At 30.0% G+C, this 15,734-nt stretch overlaps 1 protein-coding gene across 6 annotated transcripts in view; it reads left to right on the top strand.

Annotated features, from left to right (window-relative positions):
* Nucleotides 1–15,734, top strand: part of LOC107442807 (dystrophin) — a 176,261-nt gene that overhangs the window by 132,005 nt on the left and 28,522 nt on the right. For all 6 annotated transcript variants that reach the window (XR_011636174.1, XR_011636173.1, XM_071177699.1 and 3 more), the window contains 2 exons: nucleotides 1,589–1,743; nucleotides 2,903–3,092. Coding sequence is in view for 4 of the 6 variants with exons in the window: in XM_071177699.1 (XP_071033800.1) it covers nucleotides 1,589–1,743; nucleotides 2,903–3,092 (345 nt within the window). In the remaining 2 variants the exon portion in view is untranslated. The remainder of the gene's footprint in view (nucleotides 1–1,588; nucleotides 1,744–2,902; nucleotides 3,093–15,734) is intronic.

The following is a 15,734-nucleotide window of genomic DNA, read 5'->3' as shown; positions in this document are numbered from 1 at the left end:
TGTAAATAAATCTTTTATACTTTTTAGCATAAATTTTGATATAAAAAACTATTTGTATGTTTTTTTTAATTTTTTATCTGAAATAACTTTTATGTGATAATTTGCTTTTTTCTATTCATCGATTTTTGACTTAAGGTTTTTTTTTAGTCTATAAAGTACTAATCTACAAATACTTTTTTTCTTTCTTAAAAGATCCTATTAAAAATAAATATCATAACAAAATATCCAATTTGTTATATAATCAGTTTATTTTTATGGAGTTATTTCTCGTACATGCATTTTGTTTGTTTGCAGTTGAACTTTTTTCTTTTTGTGATTCAAACTTAAGCTGGCAACATGTATTTTATTTAATTTCTGATACCCAGTGAGAGTTTGTAAGTTAAAACTATTATTAGAGCTCTTATAAACAAATTTTATTTATTTATTTTTAATTTATTGTGTTCAAGAAACATTCTTGTATATAATATTTGTTGGAGTATGAACTATGCATGCTTAGATCCTCAGAAACAGCTTTTGGGTTTTTATATTTTTTAGCTATCTTTTTTAAACAATGGTATTGGAACATGAAATGAATCTGACAATATTTTTTTTTAATCTCTAGTTATGCATCATAAGACCTAATGGATATTTTGTGATTTCATGCTATCTTTTTTAAACAATGTTGTGGGAGCATGAATGGAATCTAAATTTCTTTTTTTTTAATCTCTAGTTATTCCTCATAAAACCTAATGGAGATTTTGTGGTTTTATGCTATCTTTTGTAAACAATGGTGTAGGAGCATAAAAAGAATCTTAACAATATCTTTTGTATCTCTAGTTATTCATCATAAGACCTAATAGAGATTTCGTGATTTTATGCTATCTTTTGTAAACAATGGTGTAGGAGCATAAAAAGAATTCTAAACTATTTTTTTTTAAATCTTTAGTTATTCATCATGACCTAATGAAGATTTTGTTATTTTATGCTATCTTTTGTAAACATGAAAAGAATTTGACAATGTTTTTTATTTTTTTATCTCTAGTTATTCATCATAAGACCTAATAGAGATTTTGTGATTTTAAGCTATCTTTTGTAAACAATGGTGCAGGAGCTTAAAAAGAATCTAAAACTATATTTTTTTTAATCTCTAGTTTTTCATCATGACCTAATGAAGAATTAGTTATTTTATGCTATCTTTTGTAAACATGAAAGGAATTTGACAATGTTTTTTATTTTTTTTTTTATCTCTAGTTATTCATCATAAGACCTAATAGAGATTTTGTAATTTTAAGCTAACTTTAGTAAAAAAAAAAAAAAATTTTTTTTATCTCTAGTTATTTATCACTAGATCTAATGCCAGTTATGAGTTTGATGTTTACAATAATGTATCAGCATTTAAAAATGGTCAGTGTTTCAACACTTGGCTAAGCTCCAATTTTCAGATTTTCTGTTAGTGTGAGTCTTCTTGACTTATTGTATTATTTTAACTAAATTCTTAATCAAGTAAGGCTGGCATTCCAAGGTTAAATTACGCCTAACTTAAAATGTCATCCTACATGTATCTATCTCATGCTTTAAGTAACAATTTTTATTTTATTTTATCGTCTAGGCTTTGCAAGCTGAAGTAGGCCAATGGAAAGGAGCTGTTGAAGGTGTAACAAGAACAGCGCATAAAATTGCTGCTGATTGTCCACATGATGATGCTAACAGACTTAGAGCAATTGCTGATAGGATTAATCAACGATACACTGAACTTGCTATCAGGTGTGTGGATATGTTTTTTTTTTAAAATTTGTAGCTGTGCATCATTCACAGCTGATTGAAACTATTTACTCAATAAGTCTTGAATTGGTCTCAGGTCATGATTTCATTTTAAAAATCAGTAGCTAAGTTTGCTAATGCTAAAAAATACTTCATGCAAAATCAGGGTTCATACAAGTATTTTTTAAAATGGCATCGCAATACGTTTCGTGATTCAGACAATTCAACTTAACCATTGCAATGAGACTTATTGCAATTAAACGATCATTGAATAGTTAATATAAAATATTTATACTCGTATAAAGGTAAAATTTAAATACCGTAATGCGCGATTCCGAATACGTTAGTAATAATAATATCAGGTTTAAAGTATCGATATTTTTAAAACGATGTGGATATTACGTAGGCGGGAAGTAAGACAACTAACTGTAACAACTGCCGAGAAAACGATTAGAAAATGACGTTGATTTACGACGGTAATCAAAAAGTGACTACCGAATTCGAACATCGATGTCGCAATATCGTATTAATTATACCGAAGTTTCAAAAATCATGTGGAAATCAGCGAAAAAACGATAAATAACTCTCGAAAAAATGATCAGAAAACGATGAGAATTTGCAATGGAATCTTCTTTAACTCAGAGTGTCAAGTAGTGATAACCCTAATTCAAAATTCGCGTGTCGTAATAACATTGAATTAAAAATATCGTCATTGAAAAATTACGTGGAGAAAAAAAAAAAATAAATCGGAAAAACGATCGAAAATCTAGATTATTAGAAGTTGCGAGCAATTTTTGCTACTGCGTTTTTCTGTAACTAGGGTTCAATTTTCTTTAACTAGCAGTTTGCTACTTGCTAGTCGACGAAATCGCTCCCTAATTGAACTTTTAAGACTTTTCGAACACTTTTTCTCATGTTTCTGATAGAAGTATTAGAAAGTTTTAATTAAAATTGTAAAAATGGCAAGAGCAAGCTTTCGAATACAGTGTTTTTGTTATTACTTTGATTAAAATTTTGGCTTATTTCTTCCTAATAACTAAAAAAGGATAATTCACATTATTAATGAATGAAAAAATAACAAACTAATGATTATTAAATTGCTTTTGTTGATTGGAATCCGCATGCGTTTTGTTTCATTATGTGTTCTGTTTTGTTTCTACAGTGTGCAGTCCCGGGGAAAAGCTCTGCTAAATGCCCTCAACTCTTTGCAGCAGTTAGACAAGGCTCTGGATAGGTTCCTTGCTTGGCTTTCAGAGACAGAGTCTGCTCTCGAACTGCTGGAAGCAGAAGAGGAGAAGTATGGGCCCAGGGATGACTTTCATAGGTCTCATGGCTGTCACGATCAAATAAGAGTAAGTGGAAGCATCATTTTTCATAATAGTGTAGGATTCTCTTCACCTTCTCTTGTTCATCATTCTTTAACCTCAATCTGTTGAACATCTGTTCAATTTGCAACATTAACTAAAGGTGAGCTTATTTTTCAATACAATTAACATGATGTTGAATCGGTAAAATTCCAATTACCCCCCCCCCTTTTTTTTAAATTTTGTTTTATAACCGTCGTTGAACAGCTGACCTAATTTTTTTGGGTTTACGACTACTAATGTTCAACTCCGTAGCCTTGTAATTTTGAGCCCAATCCAGAAGACAAGGGAACTCCTGGATCAAGTATTCTGAGAAATTTGCCTTCGTGGAGGACTTTTTGATGGAATTTACCCCCATTTACTTTACATGGAAAGGAAGACTACGAAAACCTCCCACGTTTAGCCTGACGGCAAGGGGACTCTAACCCTTGATCCGTCTACCACTGAGGATATTTCACGTCAGCACTGTGGTCGGTGCAAGCCGGATGCGGAATTCGTATCGACCAGCCATCGCCGGGATCGAACCCCGGTTCACCTCATTGGATGGTGAACGCTCTATACCCTGAGCTATCGCGGCTCTCACTTTATTTGTTGCTAAAAAAAAATCTAACTGCACAGACGTGACTGGTCCCAGGTCCGGAAAAAAAGAAAGGCACCCTTAAGGGCCAACATCAAAATATATAGGTGGAAGAAGAAAAAAACGGTAATCAAGGACACAAAAATAAATTAATTTAAAAAAAAAAATCTATTTCGTATCCATGACGAGGCATTTCATGATAAATATTTTTTTCTATTGTCTGAATTATTATTATTATTATTATTATTATTATTTTTTTTTTTGAAATATAAATTGGAACGAGGGAGAGTAGAAAGAATTAATAAAATTACGGTGTTCAATTAATTCACCCTGATTTCAATTAATTCACCCTGAGCAGGGAAAGCGCAGCATTGTTTACAAATGGCAAATTATAAATACATTTTAGTTGCATTAGGAAATATTATAAAAGATAGGTAATAAAAGCAATTTTTAATACGTTTTTAAAGTTGAGACGTATTTTCTTATGCATTTTCAGGCACGAACTTTTAGCAAGAGTTTTGTAAAGTTAGTTTTTGTTTTACAGATAAACCTTTTTGAGATAGTTAAACAATTTATTAAAATTCTTATATAGCTGCCTTGAGAGAAATAACTATCAAAAGTATAAATAAGAAACATGAGAGCACGGAAAGAAAAAAATGGGCCACCCTGAATAACTTTTGATCAAATGATAGATTCTTCACGTTTTAAGAATCAATTTTAATCGTTCAAGGGGTGATCTCAAATGCGCTAATTAATTAGTGCTAACATTTTTTCGAGTTACGAAAGCAGATACGGAAACGTACTTTCTCTAAATAAACATAACCTCTTTTCAACCCACAATAGCGCGCAATCTGGGAAATGGGTCCGAATTTGGTCAGGAGAGCGGTCCAAAGTTTAAACCCTTTGATGTTAAAGTTCGATTTTTCAGGAACTATTCGCCTGATTTTGCGTGAATTTTGTATTTTGCCATGCAAAATTACATTCTTTAAAAGAATATTTTTTATTTCCAATGAGCTGCACAATCTGTCTTGCCGATGAGCAGACCTAGTGCGTTCTCCAGAGGTTGTATCCACTCTTTCAGGACCACCACAATGGGTGAGATACCGTTGGTCATGTTAATTTGGACGTCTAGTTTCTGCCACACTAGATGGCAGCACCGAGACTCTATTTAGATGCTAAAGTGCACTAGGAATTTAATTTTGCCGGAAATGCCAAGAGCCAATAAGGCACTCCAGGGATCTTTTACATGCCGCATAATCATACGACCGCTGATGGATTTCTGCATCCCGAAAATCCGGTGTCTGGGCCGGGGATCGAACCCGCAGACTTGGGCTCAGAAGGCCGACGACAAACCAACTGCGCCACCCTGTCACCTTTAAATCTATATAAAAGTTGTATACGTAATAATTCAAAAAAAATTGTCGAGTATTGGTAAATAAATTATCTTTGGATAAACGAATATTATAACTGTGTGCAAAAATTTTTATATGGCGAAATACGAAAAAAAAATATAAGTAAAATAAAATTAAGGAGTCCAAACTTTGGACAGCTCTCCTGACCAAATTATTCGTGCCATTTTTCCCAGAATGCTGCATTATTATGTGAGTCAGGGATTCGAATCTGTCGAAAAAAAGGTATGTTTAATTGGGGAAAAAGTACGTTTTTGTTTCTGATTTATAGCATTACCGCATTCACTAATAAATTAAGCAACATATTTGAGGTCATTCCCTTGAATCATTGAATCCTAGAGCATAAAGATTCGATCATTAGGTTAAAAGCTATTCAGAGTGGTTCGATTTTTTTCTCACTGTACACCAATTAAAAAAAAAAAGAAAACTACTAAAAAATATGCTGTGAGGACATAAAAAATGAATTCCATTGGAAAGTTCGAAACGGGAAGTATGAATTTTTATTGATATACCCCTTTTCTAAATTCGCGAAATTGTCGTTCTTTAAGCCATGAAAATGTTTCGATATTTTCCTTTTTTTCGCAAATCTAACGGAAAAATATAAAACGTTGAATGGTTGCATTATGTTAGTTAAGTACTTAATTATAAAACTTAATGATATTTTATAAAGCTATTTAATGCAAAAAATTGTCCGCTACTTGGTAAATACGTTTTTAAAAATTATCTAATTGATTATCTAATTCATTTTGAATATTTAATTTCACAAAATATTTGGGTTTACTGATTGAGCGAGGAATAACAAAAGCTCTCTCTTTTGATGAGGTAATAGACACAGCAATTGCATGAAATTTTATTTTAAAATAAATTCATTTTCGTTATGAAGCACAATAGTTATTTTAACAGTTTAATGTTTTTTTAAATTTGACAGGCATTAGAAAAATGCAAAATATTATAGAAAATGTATTTTGATAGTTTGTTTTCCTTTTTTTTTTTTTTAAAGAAAAATTGTATACTTGATTCTTTGTAAGAATCATTAATAGAAAGTTTTAAAAGAAAAAAAATTAATAATCGTGAAAAAAATTTTTTTTTTGAAAATTTAACAGTTATTTTCTATTTAGTTGTGATAAATAAAGGGTCTTATGCAACTTTTTTAAATGCTTTTTTAAGCTTTATCGATGTAAATTTGTTAATTTGAGTATATTTTTATGAGTGAATTTCGTTGGAGTACATTTTATATGCGAATGTAGAGCCGCCTTGGTTTTGAATTTGGTCTGTTAAATAGTTTTCAAAAATTGTGGTTGTAAAACTTAATTCGTTTTTCATTGTAATCTTTTTTTTGCGGAAGTCAGTCCAAAATGTCTTTATGCAACTTAGCGTTTACTAACTTCGTTAATAGCTTACAACCTGAAATGTTCACACGGATTGTACTCTACAACCTGATTTATGTTTCTACCGACCAGGTTTTTGATTAACCAATTGTTTGTTTTGTAACGGCGAAAAATAAAATATTAGGAAGATATCGCAAATTTACGTTAGCTTTCGTACTCTTTCGTACACTAGAAGTGCGCATGCGTCAATTCTGGTGAAAATTATCAAACTTACAACAGTGAAAATGAGAGATTTTGAGTTAGAAATCTGTAAGTTAGAAACGCTAACATAGTGTAATATCATTTTAACTTTGACCTCAAAATCAAAATTAACAATGGACGTAGACTATCTCTTTAAAGCTGTGGCATGTGATTCAAGAAGCTTTGCTCCACGAAAACATGTGGATCTGAGAGTAGAAAAATTTTGCAGATTATAGATTTTGATAAATTCAGCTATATTATTGCTTTGCTTTATTAATATTATTAATATTTAAAAGAAAAATAGTATCGAACTTCTTTTGATTATTCAACTTTTTTTTTAACTGAGTTAAAACAAATATAATTCATAATTTTTAAATAGCGAAAATATATCTAGTTTCTTATGGAACTAGTGCAATTAGACAACCATAATATTAAACAAAAACCAATAAAATAACTTTTTTATTGAATGAACCAATTTGTTGTATGATAATACGATTCATTTCTAAATTTCATCAATACATTTCTTCAAATTCGCATTCCATTTTCATGTTTTTAGTTGGAAGGTAGGCTTAAACAGAAAACAATATTTAACTGTTATAAGCAGCATGCTTGTAGTTTTGTCTTTGTAGTGTAAATCACGCTAACACAACGTAAAGATACATATAATCTAAAATAAACACGAGCATGCGCAGTTGCACGAATCTTACGTACGGAAGCTAGCGTAAAGTGCGAAATCTCCCTACTGTCGAAATTTTTAACTTGGTAAATAATATAAAATTGCAGGTAGTTCGTTTTTGAAACATCGGAAAACTAAATTTTAATCTGTTTTAGGCTAAAATAATTACCTTATCAGTCTAGTTTTAAATACATCACTTGCCTAATCAATAATCTCCGCTCTTTGATTTTTTTTTTTTTAAATAGTGTTTCACATATAGTTTTTATTTTAATTTTAATATAGCTTAAGTCGACTCCAAACTGTATAGATTCAAAACAAGATTATCTAATTGCAAACACCACTAAATAACAATATTTTTAGACATAAATAAATAATTTATTTAGGTTATTAACATTTCTTTTTAGCGATTTGGAAAATGGAATATTCATTTTTCACTTGAAATTCATTCAAAAAAATTCAAAGAAAAAGTCAAGAAAAATTCTTTTATTTTCCTTCCCATTTTTAAAAGCATCGGAAATTAAATTTTTTTTTGAAAATAGCAATATGATCAATAAATCAATTTCAAATGAATCTTAAAAACCTCATTTGCCAAATCAACGAACTTCATCAATGAACCATCATCAATTAATTCCACTCTCTGATTTATTTCTTTTTTAATTTCAAAGTACTTAATTGATTCTAAACTGTATTCAAGTTTCTCTATTAATTAGCATTAACAATAATTTTTAAGACTAAAAAAATAAATTATTTAAGTATTTATTTATTTTTCTATTCGGGTTGTTATATGTTTTTAAACGATGTGGTAAATGGGATATTTATTTGTCGTGAAAGTTCACACATTGTTTCCCAAGTTTTTAAAAACATCGGTAATCTAAATTTTTATCTATTGAAGAAAATAACGATATGGTAAATTCCAAATGAGGTTCGTCGATTGTAATTTGGTATATTTATCGTTTCTTTTCCTTGAAAAAAAATTCTTGTTCCCTCGCGAAGAAGTGAAGTGATTATGCCTAACCATGTGATTTAAATCGAAGATTTAATTGGATACCTAAAAGCGGCATTATGCGTTTGTGTCGAACCCATTGACTTCTAAATCGACGAATGCCATGATTTACTGACGATGACATCACTTGCAGGTATCCAATTATAGTTTGAAATCAGACTTCGTTCTTTAAATCTTGATAAAAGAATTCTATTTCTGAAATTTATTTAAGATAGCTCAAAGTTTTATATTTCAATTATTCACAGTCGATAATACAAGTTATTCTTCGTTTAATTAAGGGGTATTGATGCATAACTATTTCTTACATGAATTTCATTTTCCTAGCACAATAAAAAATAACGAATTCATTTTATTATCATATCTATTACTGAATTCGTTCAATTTGTAAGATTCATTCGGAAGACAATTTTCCATTTACGGATTAAAGTTTGCTGGCAAAGTGCCAAAATATTAATAGCTTATTAATTTTTTTTCTTCTCTCGTGTCTTGTTTATTGTCTATATCGTGAATAATGCATTTCTTAATTATCAACAGTGCGAATTATCGTTTTTAATTATAAAGTCCCTAAATATTTTCGTTTAAAACTAATCGAAACAGTTTAGCGAAGCTCTTTTTATTCCTTCTCATTTTATCGTCTGCGAAGTCGGAAAACTTGAATTTCATTAATATGTCTTGGGAGTTTCGAATTGTCGGAAAGTAATTGGAATTCCTTTGAAAACTCCTTACTTTTACTACTCCTTTTACAAATAAGCTTTTTCACCTTTTACTGTAACATCATTGGTTACAAACGGAAAGGGGGAAAAAAAGAAGAAGAAAGAATGAATGAAACTGGAAGTTTTCTGTATCATGTTAATTATTCAACGAATGACGTAGGCGAAGCCATTAGTATCTTGCTTAATTGTTTTGCGAATACCTGCCTCAGCCGTTGTGGTATTTGTTAGAAATGTTGTGGAAAGGCATCGGAAATCATTAAATATTAATTCACGGGAAGTTCCCTCTAAGAATTTATTAAGTGGCTCTGAATATTTTATAAGTGGTGCCCGTACTGATAGGATAGTATATTCTGTGCGGGTGTTAGCTTTTTCTTTTTCGAACTTATCTGGAAGTCGCAACCTTTTATAAGGTGATACATTACTGCAGGTGAATGCTAAAGGAATCTGCAGTTTAGTTGTTTACTTGTCTTATTTTTAACGATGCTTTTCAAAGCGATCTCTACGGCATCGGATCTTCCGACTTAGTCAAAATATTTTGCCTGTAAAATTACGGTATTTTACATCAACTGTGTCTGCTCCAGCTTTTCTATATTTTTCTGTCAATAATATAAATAATTACTTTTATAAATGTCAATTATTAGATTTTTTAATATTTTATTTGTTGTTATTACATTTCTACACAAATTATAGCTTGTTTTGTGATAAATGAAATCGAAATCGATCGAAAAAAATCTATCAAGTTTATACTTTTTATATACTTTCTTATATATACTTAAATACTTCTTATATATATATTTTTTTCACGTACTGAATTGAAACTTGATGGATTTGAAAACACATCTTACTTATGTAAATTAGTACATAGGCGCGTATTTGGCGAGGGTGGGTGTGTACATTCCCCTCAGTAATTAACATCGAATTAAATTCAGCTAAGTTTAAAACAATTTAAGAAATAAAAAATAAATTTTTATCTTATCGTGAATTGTCGTAGAATATGAATTTTAAGTTTTGTCCCTAAATTTCAAATTAAGAAATAAAAAGTACAAATTAAAAAATGAAAAAAAAAATTTTTTTTTTTTTTTTTTTTCCCAAATGTTTAGTTGATCTTTAGTTGATGTTTAGTCAGTTTTTTTTTTTAATTTTTGTAATAAGTGAAGTTAGAAAAACTTTTGTAATTGGAAATTTTAATTTCGTCCCCCTCAAGGATGCGACGTCAGTTCGTGTATTAAATAATGATGACAACTGATTAAATTGCGAAGTATAAGGTGCAAAACATATGGTGACATACTGATCTGTTTCTTGTTCCTGAAAATATAAGGTGTTGCTTTAAATAATTTTTATAATTAAATCACGAGAATGGTCGGAAGTTCGGATCCCTATATCTAGTTGGAGCTAGATGGGATTTTTTATTTTTACAGTACATAGTGTTTTCCTCCCTACTTCTAGAACTAATTGTCCTAATTGAAATTTTTTTTTACACTCAATTATGAAAGTTGTGTGGGCCAGTGATAATTTCATGCAAAATAGTTTCAATAAATATTTATTATTTTATTTGTTTAATTTAATAAGTGATTTTTTGTGAAAATTCTGAAGTAATATTTCGCGTTATGTTAAATTATACAATTTATAAATACTAAATCCGAAACTAAATCGAGGAAGAAAAAAAAAATGTTTAAAATTTTTATTATTTTTGTTAAAAGTTGGTACTTTTAGATCGTTCAATTTATTTCTTAGTTTGTGTAAAAAATAAAGGCGGCCTGTGCACATTGCAGGCCACATTGCCACAATCATGCTGTTGGTCACGAAATTGTGAAGCCCTTCGTGACTCTTCTGGTCTGCAATAGACTTGGCAAGATTGCTTTACCTTTTAGATAGTTATTTGTCTGTAACTAACTGATCAACTGATTTTTACAAAGTTTAGTTATGCAAACATGAATTATACGAGAATTTGTGTCTCACAATTCAAAATTTTTTTATCACTATGAAATCAAATAACAAAAAGTAATACATTATTTAAATTTTGCTTGAGACAATAAATTTTTTAAAATAGTAACGTTCTATTGATTAATTTTTATTATTATTATTATTTTTTATTATGGACCTAAGCATCCAACTGCTCTCTGGCTTAATTAGTGATACAAAAATTTTCAGATTGCGGCATTCCCCACGTTTTGAGGATTCAAAATCCAAATCCATTGAAAAAAAATTTAAATTTTTTTAAAAATATATATAGAGAGAAAATGCGTTCTTGAAACAAATTCTGTAACTTAATATTTTGCACTAAATAATTTGTATATTTTGTGTTTTCATCTGACTGTGCAATATAAGGTAATTATTAAATATTTGTTACTAGATAAATTAACTTGCATTATAAATGATGTCGAACGTATTTCTGGTTTACCTTAAAATATTTTTTGAAATTTAAAAACCCGAAATTCTCTTATTTGTAAAACTTATTAATCCAAGGGGCATTTTGTGCTCTTATATTTATGTTTAAATACTTTCTCGCAGTTTTAAAACATAATAATGGAAAATAATTTAAATTGATAGACTATAAATTTATGCGTTTTCCTATTTTTACATAAAAAGTTCTAGAATTCAATGAAGTCCATTTTCGCTAGTCCCCCCCCCTTTTTTTTTGAGGAAATGAATTCGTGTTTTATACCAATACCCTACGGTAGTTTTCATCTTTTAACAGACCATCAAATTTTGACCGCAAGGAGAAACTTTTTATAGGTGTTGAAGAGACACGAAAAACTTTCTAAAAGATGAAGTCATTAGAAAGAATCATTAATTTTCCCGATCTCTGCGGCTATTGTCACGATGACATCATATCCAAAACACTCCATTGTCTTAAAGGTTACGCAAGGTTTTTTTTTTAATCAGGTTTACTCGTTTACCTGGCAATATTGTGGGATACATCACTCGATATCTATCCAGTTGCCCGTTTATGTCATTTACTGTTTGGCGAAGTTTCAAATTCGGACACTAGTGTTTACACCTGTCTACTGTGGAACTTTTCTTTTCCGAAAAATGTCTACTAGAAGTGCCGGTCTCAAGCATATCACTTAGGTGATAGCATAATCTTCCAAGAGGGGTCGTTTGTTTAACTTCTTTTTGTGGCATCTCTTCATTTTTTACGAGATTTCGCTTTTACAAGTTTAGAGAACGCCCCTCTGTTATTTTTTTTTCTTTCCGAGAGCGTCTGGACTTAAGGGAATGCTTTCAAATACAACCATCCTTTAAGTGATGGCCATGGAGTGGTTTTAAAAAGAAAACGCGGACTTCTCCCAGAAAGTAAACTTTTTATCTTCTACCTTAAATAGCTCGATGGAGTGGTACTTTATTCCTCTTCGTCTTCTTTAGAAAAAAAAAAAGTCCATCAGTTTTCTACTTTCCTCCGAAAATCTTTTCATTTAGTCACAGTCCAGCGCTTGTTTGAGTTCGTTAAATTTCTTCTGTAATGGTAAAAATGGAAACAGGTATTGCGAAGGACGATGAAAGCTTGTGTCCTATGATCCAGCAGGTTTATTGTTGACGGAGATCTTTCTCAAATCGTGACTGAGTTATGTTTTAAATTCCATATGCCACAGTGATGTATCGCCTGGAATTTTGATGAGGAAATAAAAATGAAGATTCCGCACCACTTTTGGTATCGAATCAGATTCAAAATTTTCAAGTGGGTGTAAAATAGAAACTTTTATTCTAAATATGGGAAATTGACTGGTTAATTTTGCGATCGAGATGGTCAAGGCGGTAGAAGTAGAAATGTCGATCGATTCAAAGGAAAAAGGATTAATGATCGTTAATTACAGCGTTCAGCACACTTTGCGAAACATGGAAAGCGTAAGTTTGCTTTTTTTTAATTTGTTTTATATTTTACCAGAGTTTTCTAGCTATTGTTTTTCGTATCACAAGCCATGCATGCTACTTGTTTGCTTTCCTAATTTTAGGCCAGTCATAGAAATTTTTTAAAATGCGGAATTATTTTTATTGAATTATGCTTGAATTATTATTATTAAGATGCAAGAAAAGTTTCGTGCATAAATAATAATGCTTTATGTATAAAATGAAATGGTGCGTATGTGCTCTACTGGCCAAATAAATTCACAACTCATTTGGTTGAACACTGATTTTTTCACGTTTGTTTTATTTTTTATTCAATTTACAGAATTTGCAACTTTAATGTCATAAAAACCTATTTTTAATCACATTTTAAATAATTATAATTTTTTAAAAACCCATTAATTATTTTTTAAAGAAACTAACGTAGTTAATAATTTTTAAAATAACTCTTCTAAGTAAAAATTTCTCAACAGAAGGTGTTTACCCCAATTTAATTAATAATAATTTTTAGATGTCTTCAGGACCGTAGAAAATAGCTAAATAAAATTCGTAAAAATTATGCTTCACTGTGTTAATAAAAATATATTTATTCGAATGGTGCGTTTACGCACGTTTATATCCGTCGTTGAACAGTCTACCCAATTTTGGGTTTACGACTACTAATGTTCAACTCCTTAGCCTTACAATTCTGAACCAATCCAGAAGACAAGGAAATTCCTGGATCAGTACCCCCAAAGGTATTAATTTGTTACGGGAATACGGCTGACTTCGCGAAACGACAGATTTAACGTGCATCAGTCACCATTTACTGCACGGGTAGTCTTCTGCCGGCTGGGATCGAACCCGCGAACTTATGGACATGGGCCCAGTGCCCTACCAACCAGGCTATCCCGGCCTTGTTTACGCACGTTTAGTCGTAAATGGGGTTAATTATTGATGTTGTAATATCTTAAAGAGGGCGTGAACTTAATTTATTGCTATTTGCCGTCCAATGAATCGCACTCATTTTCTTATTCAAACATTTTTTTCCCATTTAAACTCTTTATTTACTAAATTAGTAAAATATTATCAAAAATATGAGGAACTTTTCTGTCCTATTAAATAATGTCTATTTTGTCAAATATTTTTATAATATTTTCTATTTTTCCATATATTTGATTTGGGATTTACACTTCATTATGAAATTTTAATTAAAGTTAAACGTTTAATACTTTGTTTCATAACTTGTCGAAAAATTTTACGTATCAATTAAAAAAAAATAATAATTAAAAAAAAATCAAAGACTTGTTTGGAAAATTGACCGAGATAAAAAGCTGAGCATTGAGGAATGAAATTGAGGAATCATAAAATAGAGTCCTCGTACGAAATATCAATAATTAAATAGTTCAGGTGATGTTCAACTTCAAATAATTGTGTGTTGTTAATGACTAGTGATAAACCGAAAGTCATATTAGAGGGACTGACAAGTTCCAATGGAATGTTATATTCCGTTTCAGGCTATATAGAAATATTAGTGAAACTTAAAAGTCCCGTTGGTACGTGGAGGTTTAAGTATTATAAACAAAAGTTAACGTTTCAGTTATTACTGAGTTATTAATAACGAATCGTTTTTCTATGAATATAATTGCCGTTTGTCATTTCCGCGGCACTGTTAGAACGGCGATATAAATGTTTAATTTAGTTAGTTTTGTTGATAAAATTTAATAAATTGTAAGATGACTCTGTTTTCTAGACTTCTTTTTTCTTTCAAGCCCGCCTCTTCCGCATTTTGCGGTTTGCGGAAGAGTTTAGTTGTATATTTAATGTGCTAATAAATTTTCTGTGTATGTACTTGATCCGAATTTTAACGAATTAATCTAAGTTGATTTTTTTCAACCACTACGTTTAAATAGGTTAAACAGTTTAAACATGTTTATAGCATGATTCCAGATACTAAACCTACTAGTTTAGCATTCTTGCTTAATTATCGTTCATAAACAATAACTTTCTGACATTTCTAGAGTATAATATTTGTAACTATGTTCTAACTCAGCGGTTCTCCATATTTTACGATTCCGGGATCCTTAATAATCGAGCATCTTTTGGCGGAACTCCAAGTTAGTAAGTGAAATTAGTAAACTTTGCATATACGTACTTAAAAAAAATATAAATAAATAAAACTGCAAATTATTTTTATTATATTTAATGTGAGGAGTGAAATTTATTCAGTCATCGTTTTATCAATAATAAATAGACTTACAATTATAGAATTTATGTCGAACAGTTGCGTTTGCAGGACTTGTATGGCATCTAGACTAGTCCTGAATTTATTATTGGTATTTCATAAGCTGAAAGCAATAAAGTACGCTGAATTATAGTTTTCAAAAACTACTGTTATAAAAGTTTAGGGAAAAAACTGTTAATCTTTAAAAAAAAATAGAATTTGAAATTAATTAAAACAAGTTGAGAATGGTTGTCAGATGAACATAATTCTATATTCTAGGATTTGATCATTTTATATTGAATTCCAAATCAAAAGCAATTTTTTTATAAATGTAAATTCTTTTTATAACTTATTCAATATATTGTTATTGGATAAAATGTTTTTAAAAAAAATTGCTACATCTTTTTTTATTATTTCATTTAGATAATCTCATAAAAATAACCCAAATATCAAATAAATGATGATTTAATGTTTGGGTATAAACATAATGACAGGTTTCAAAAATCATTACTGGTTTTAACTTACAGTTTTTAAGGAGCACCATTTGAGAACCACTGTTCTTATATTGAACTTAACAAATTAAAAAAAAAAAAAAAGAATTAACTGTTGACCAAAAAAAAGTTTAGAAGTTACCC

This window comes from Parasteatoda tepidariorum, chromosome 2 (assembly GCF_043381705.1).
Source record: "Parasteatoda tepidariorum isolate YZ-2023 chromosome 2, CAS_Ptep_4.0, whole genome shotgun sequence".
Lineage (NCBI taxonomy): Eukaryota > Metazoa > Arthropoda > Arachnida > Araneae > Theridiidae > Parasteatoda > Parasteatoda tepidariorum.
This window is presented reverse-complemented; position numbering and strand designations above follow the sequence as displayed.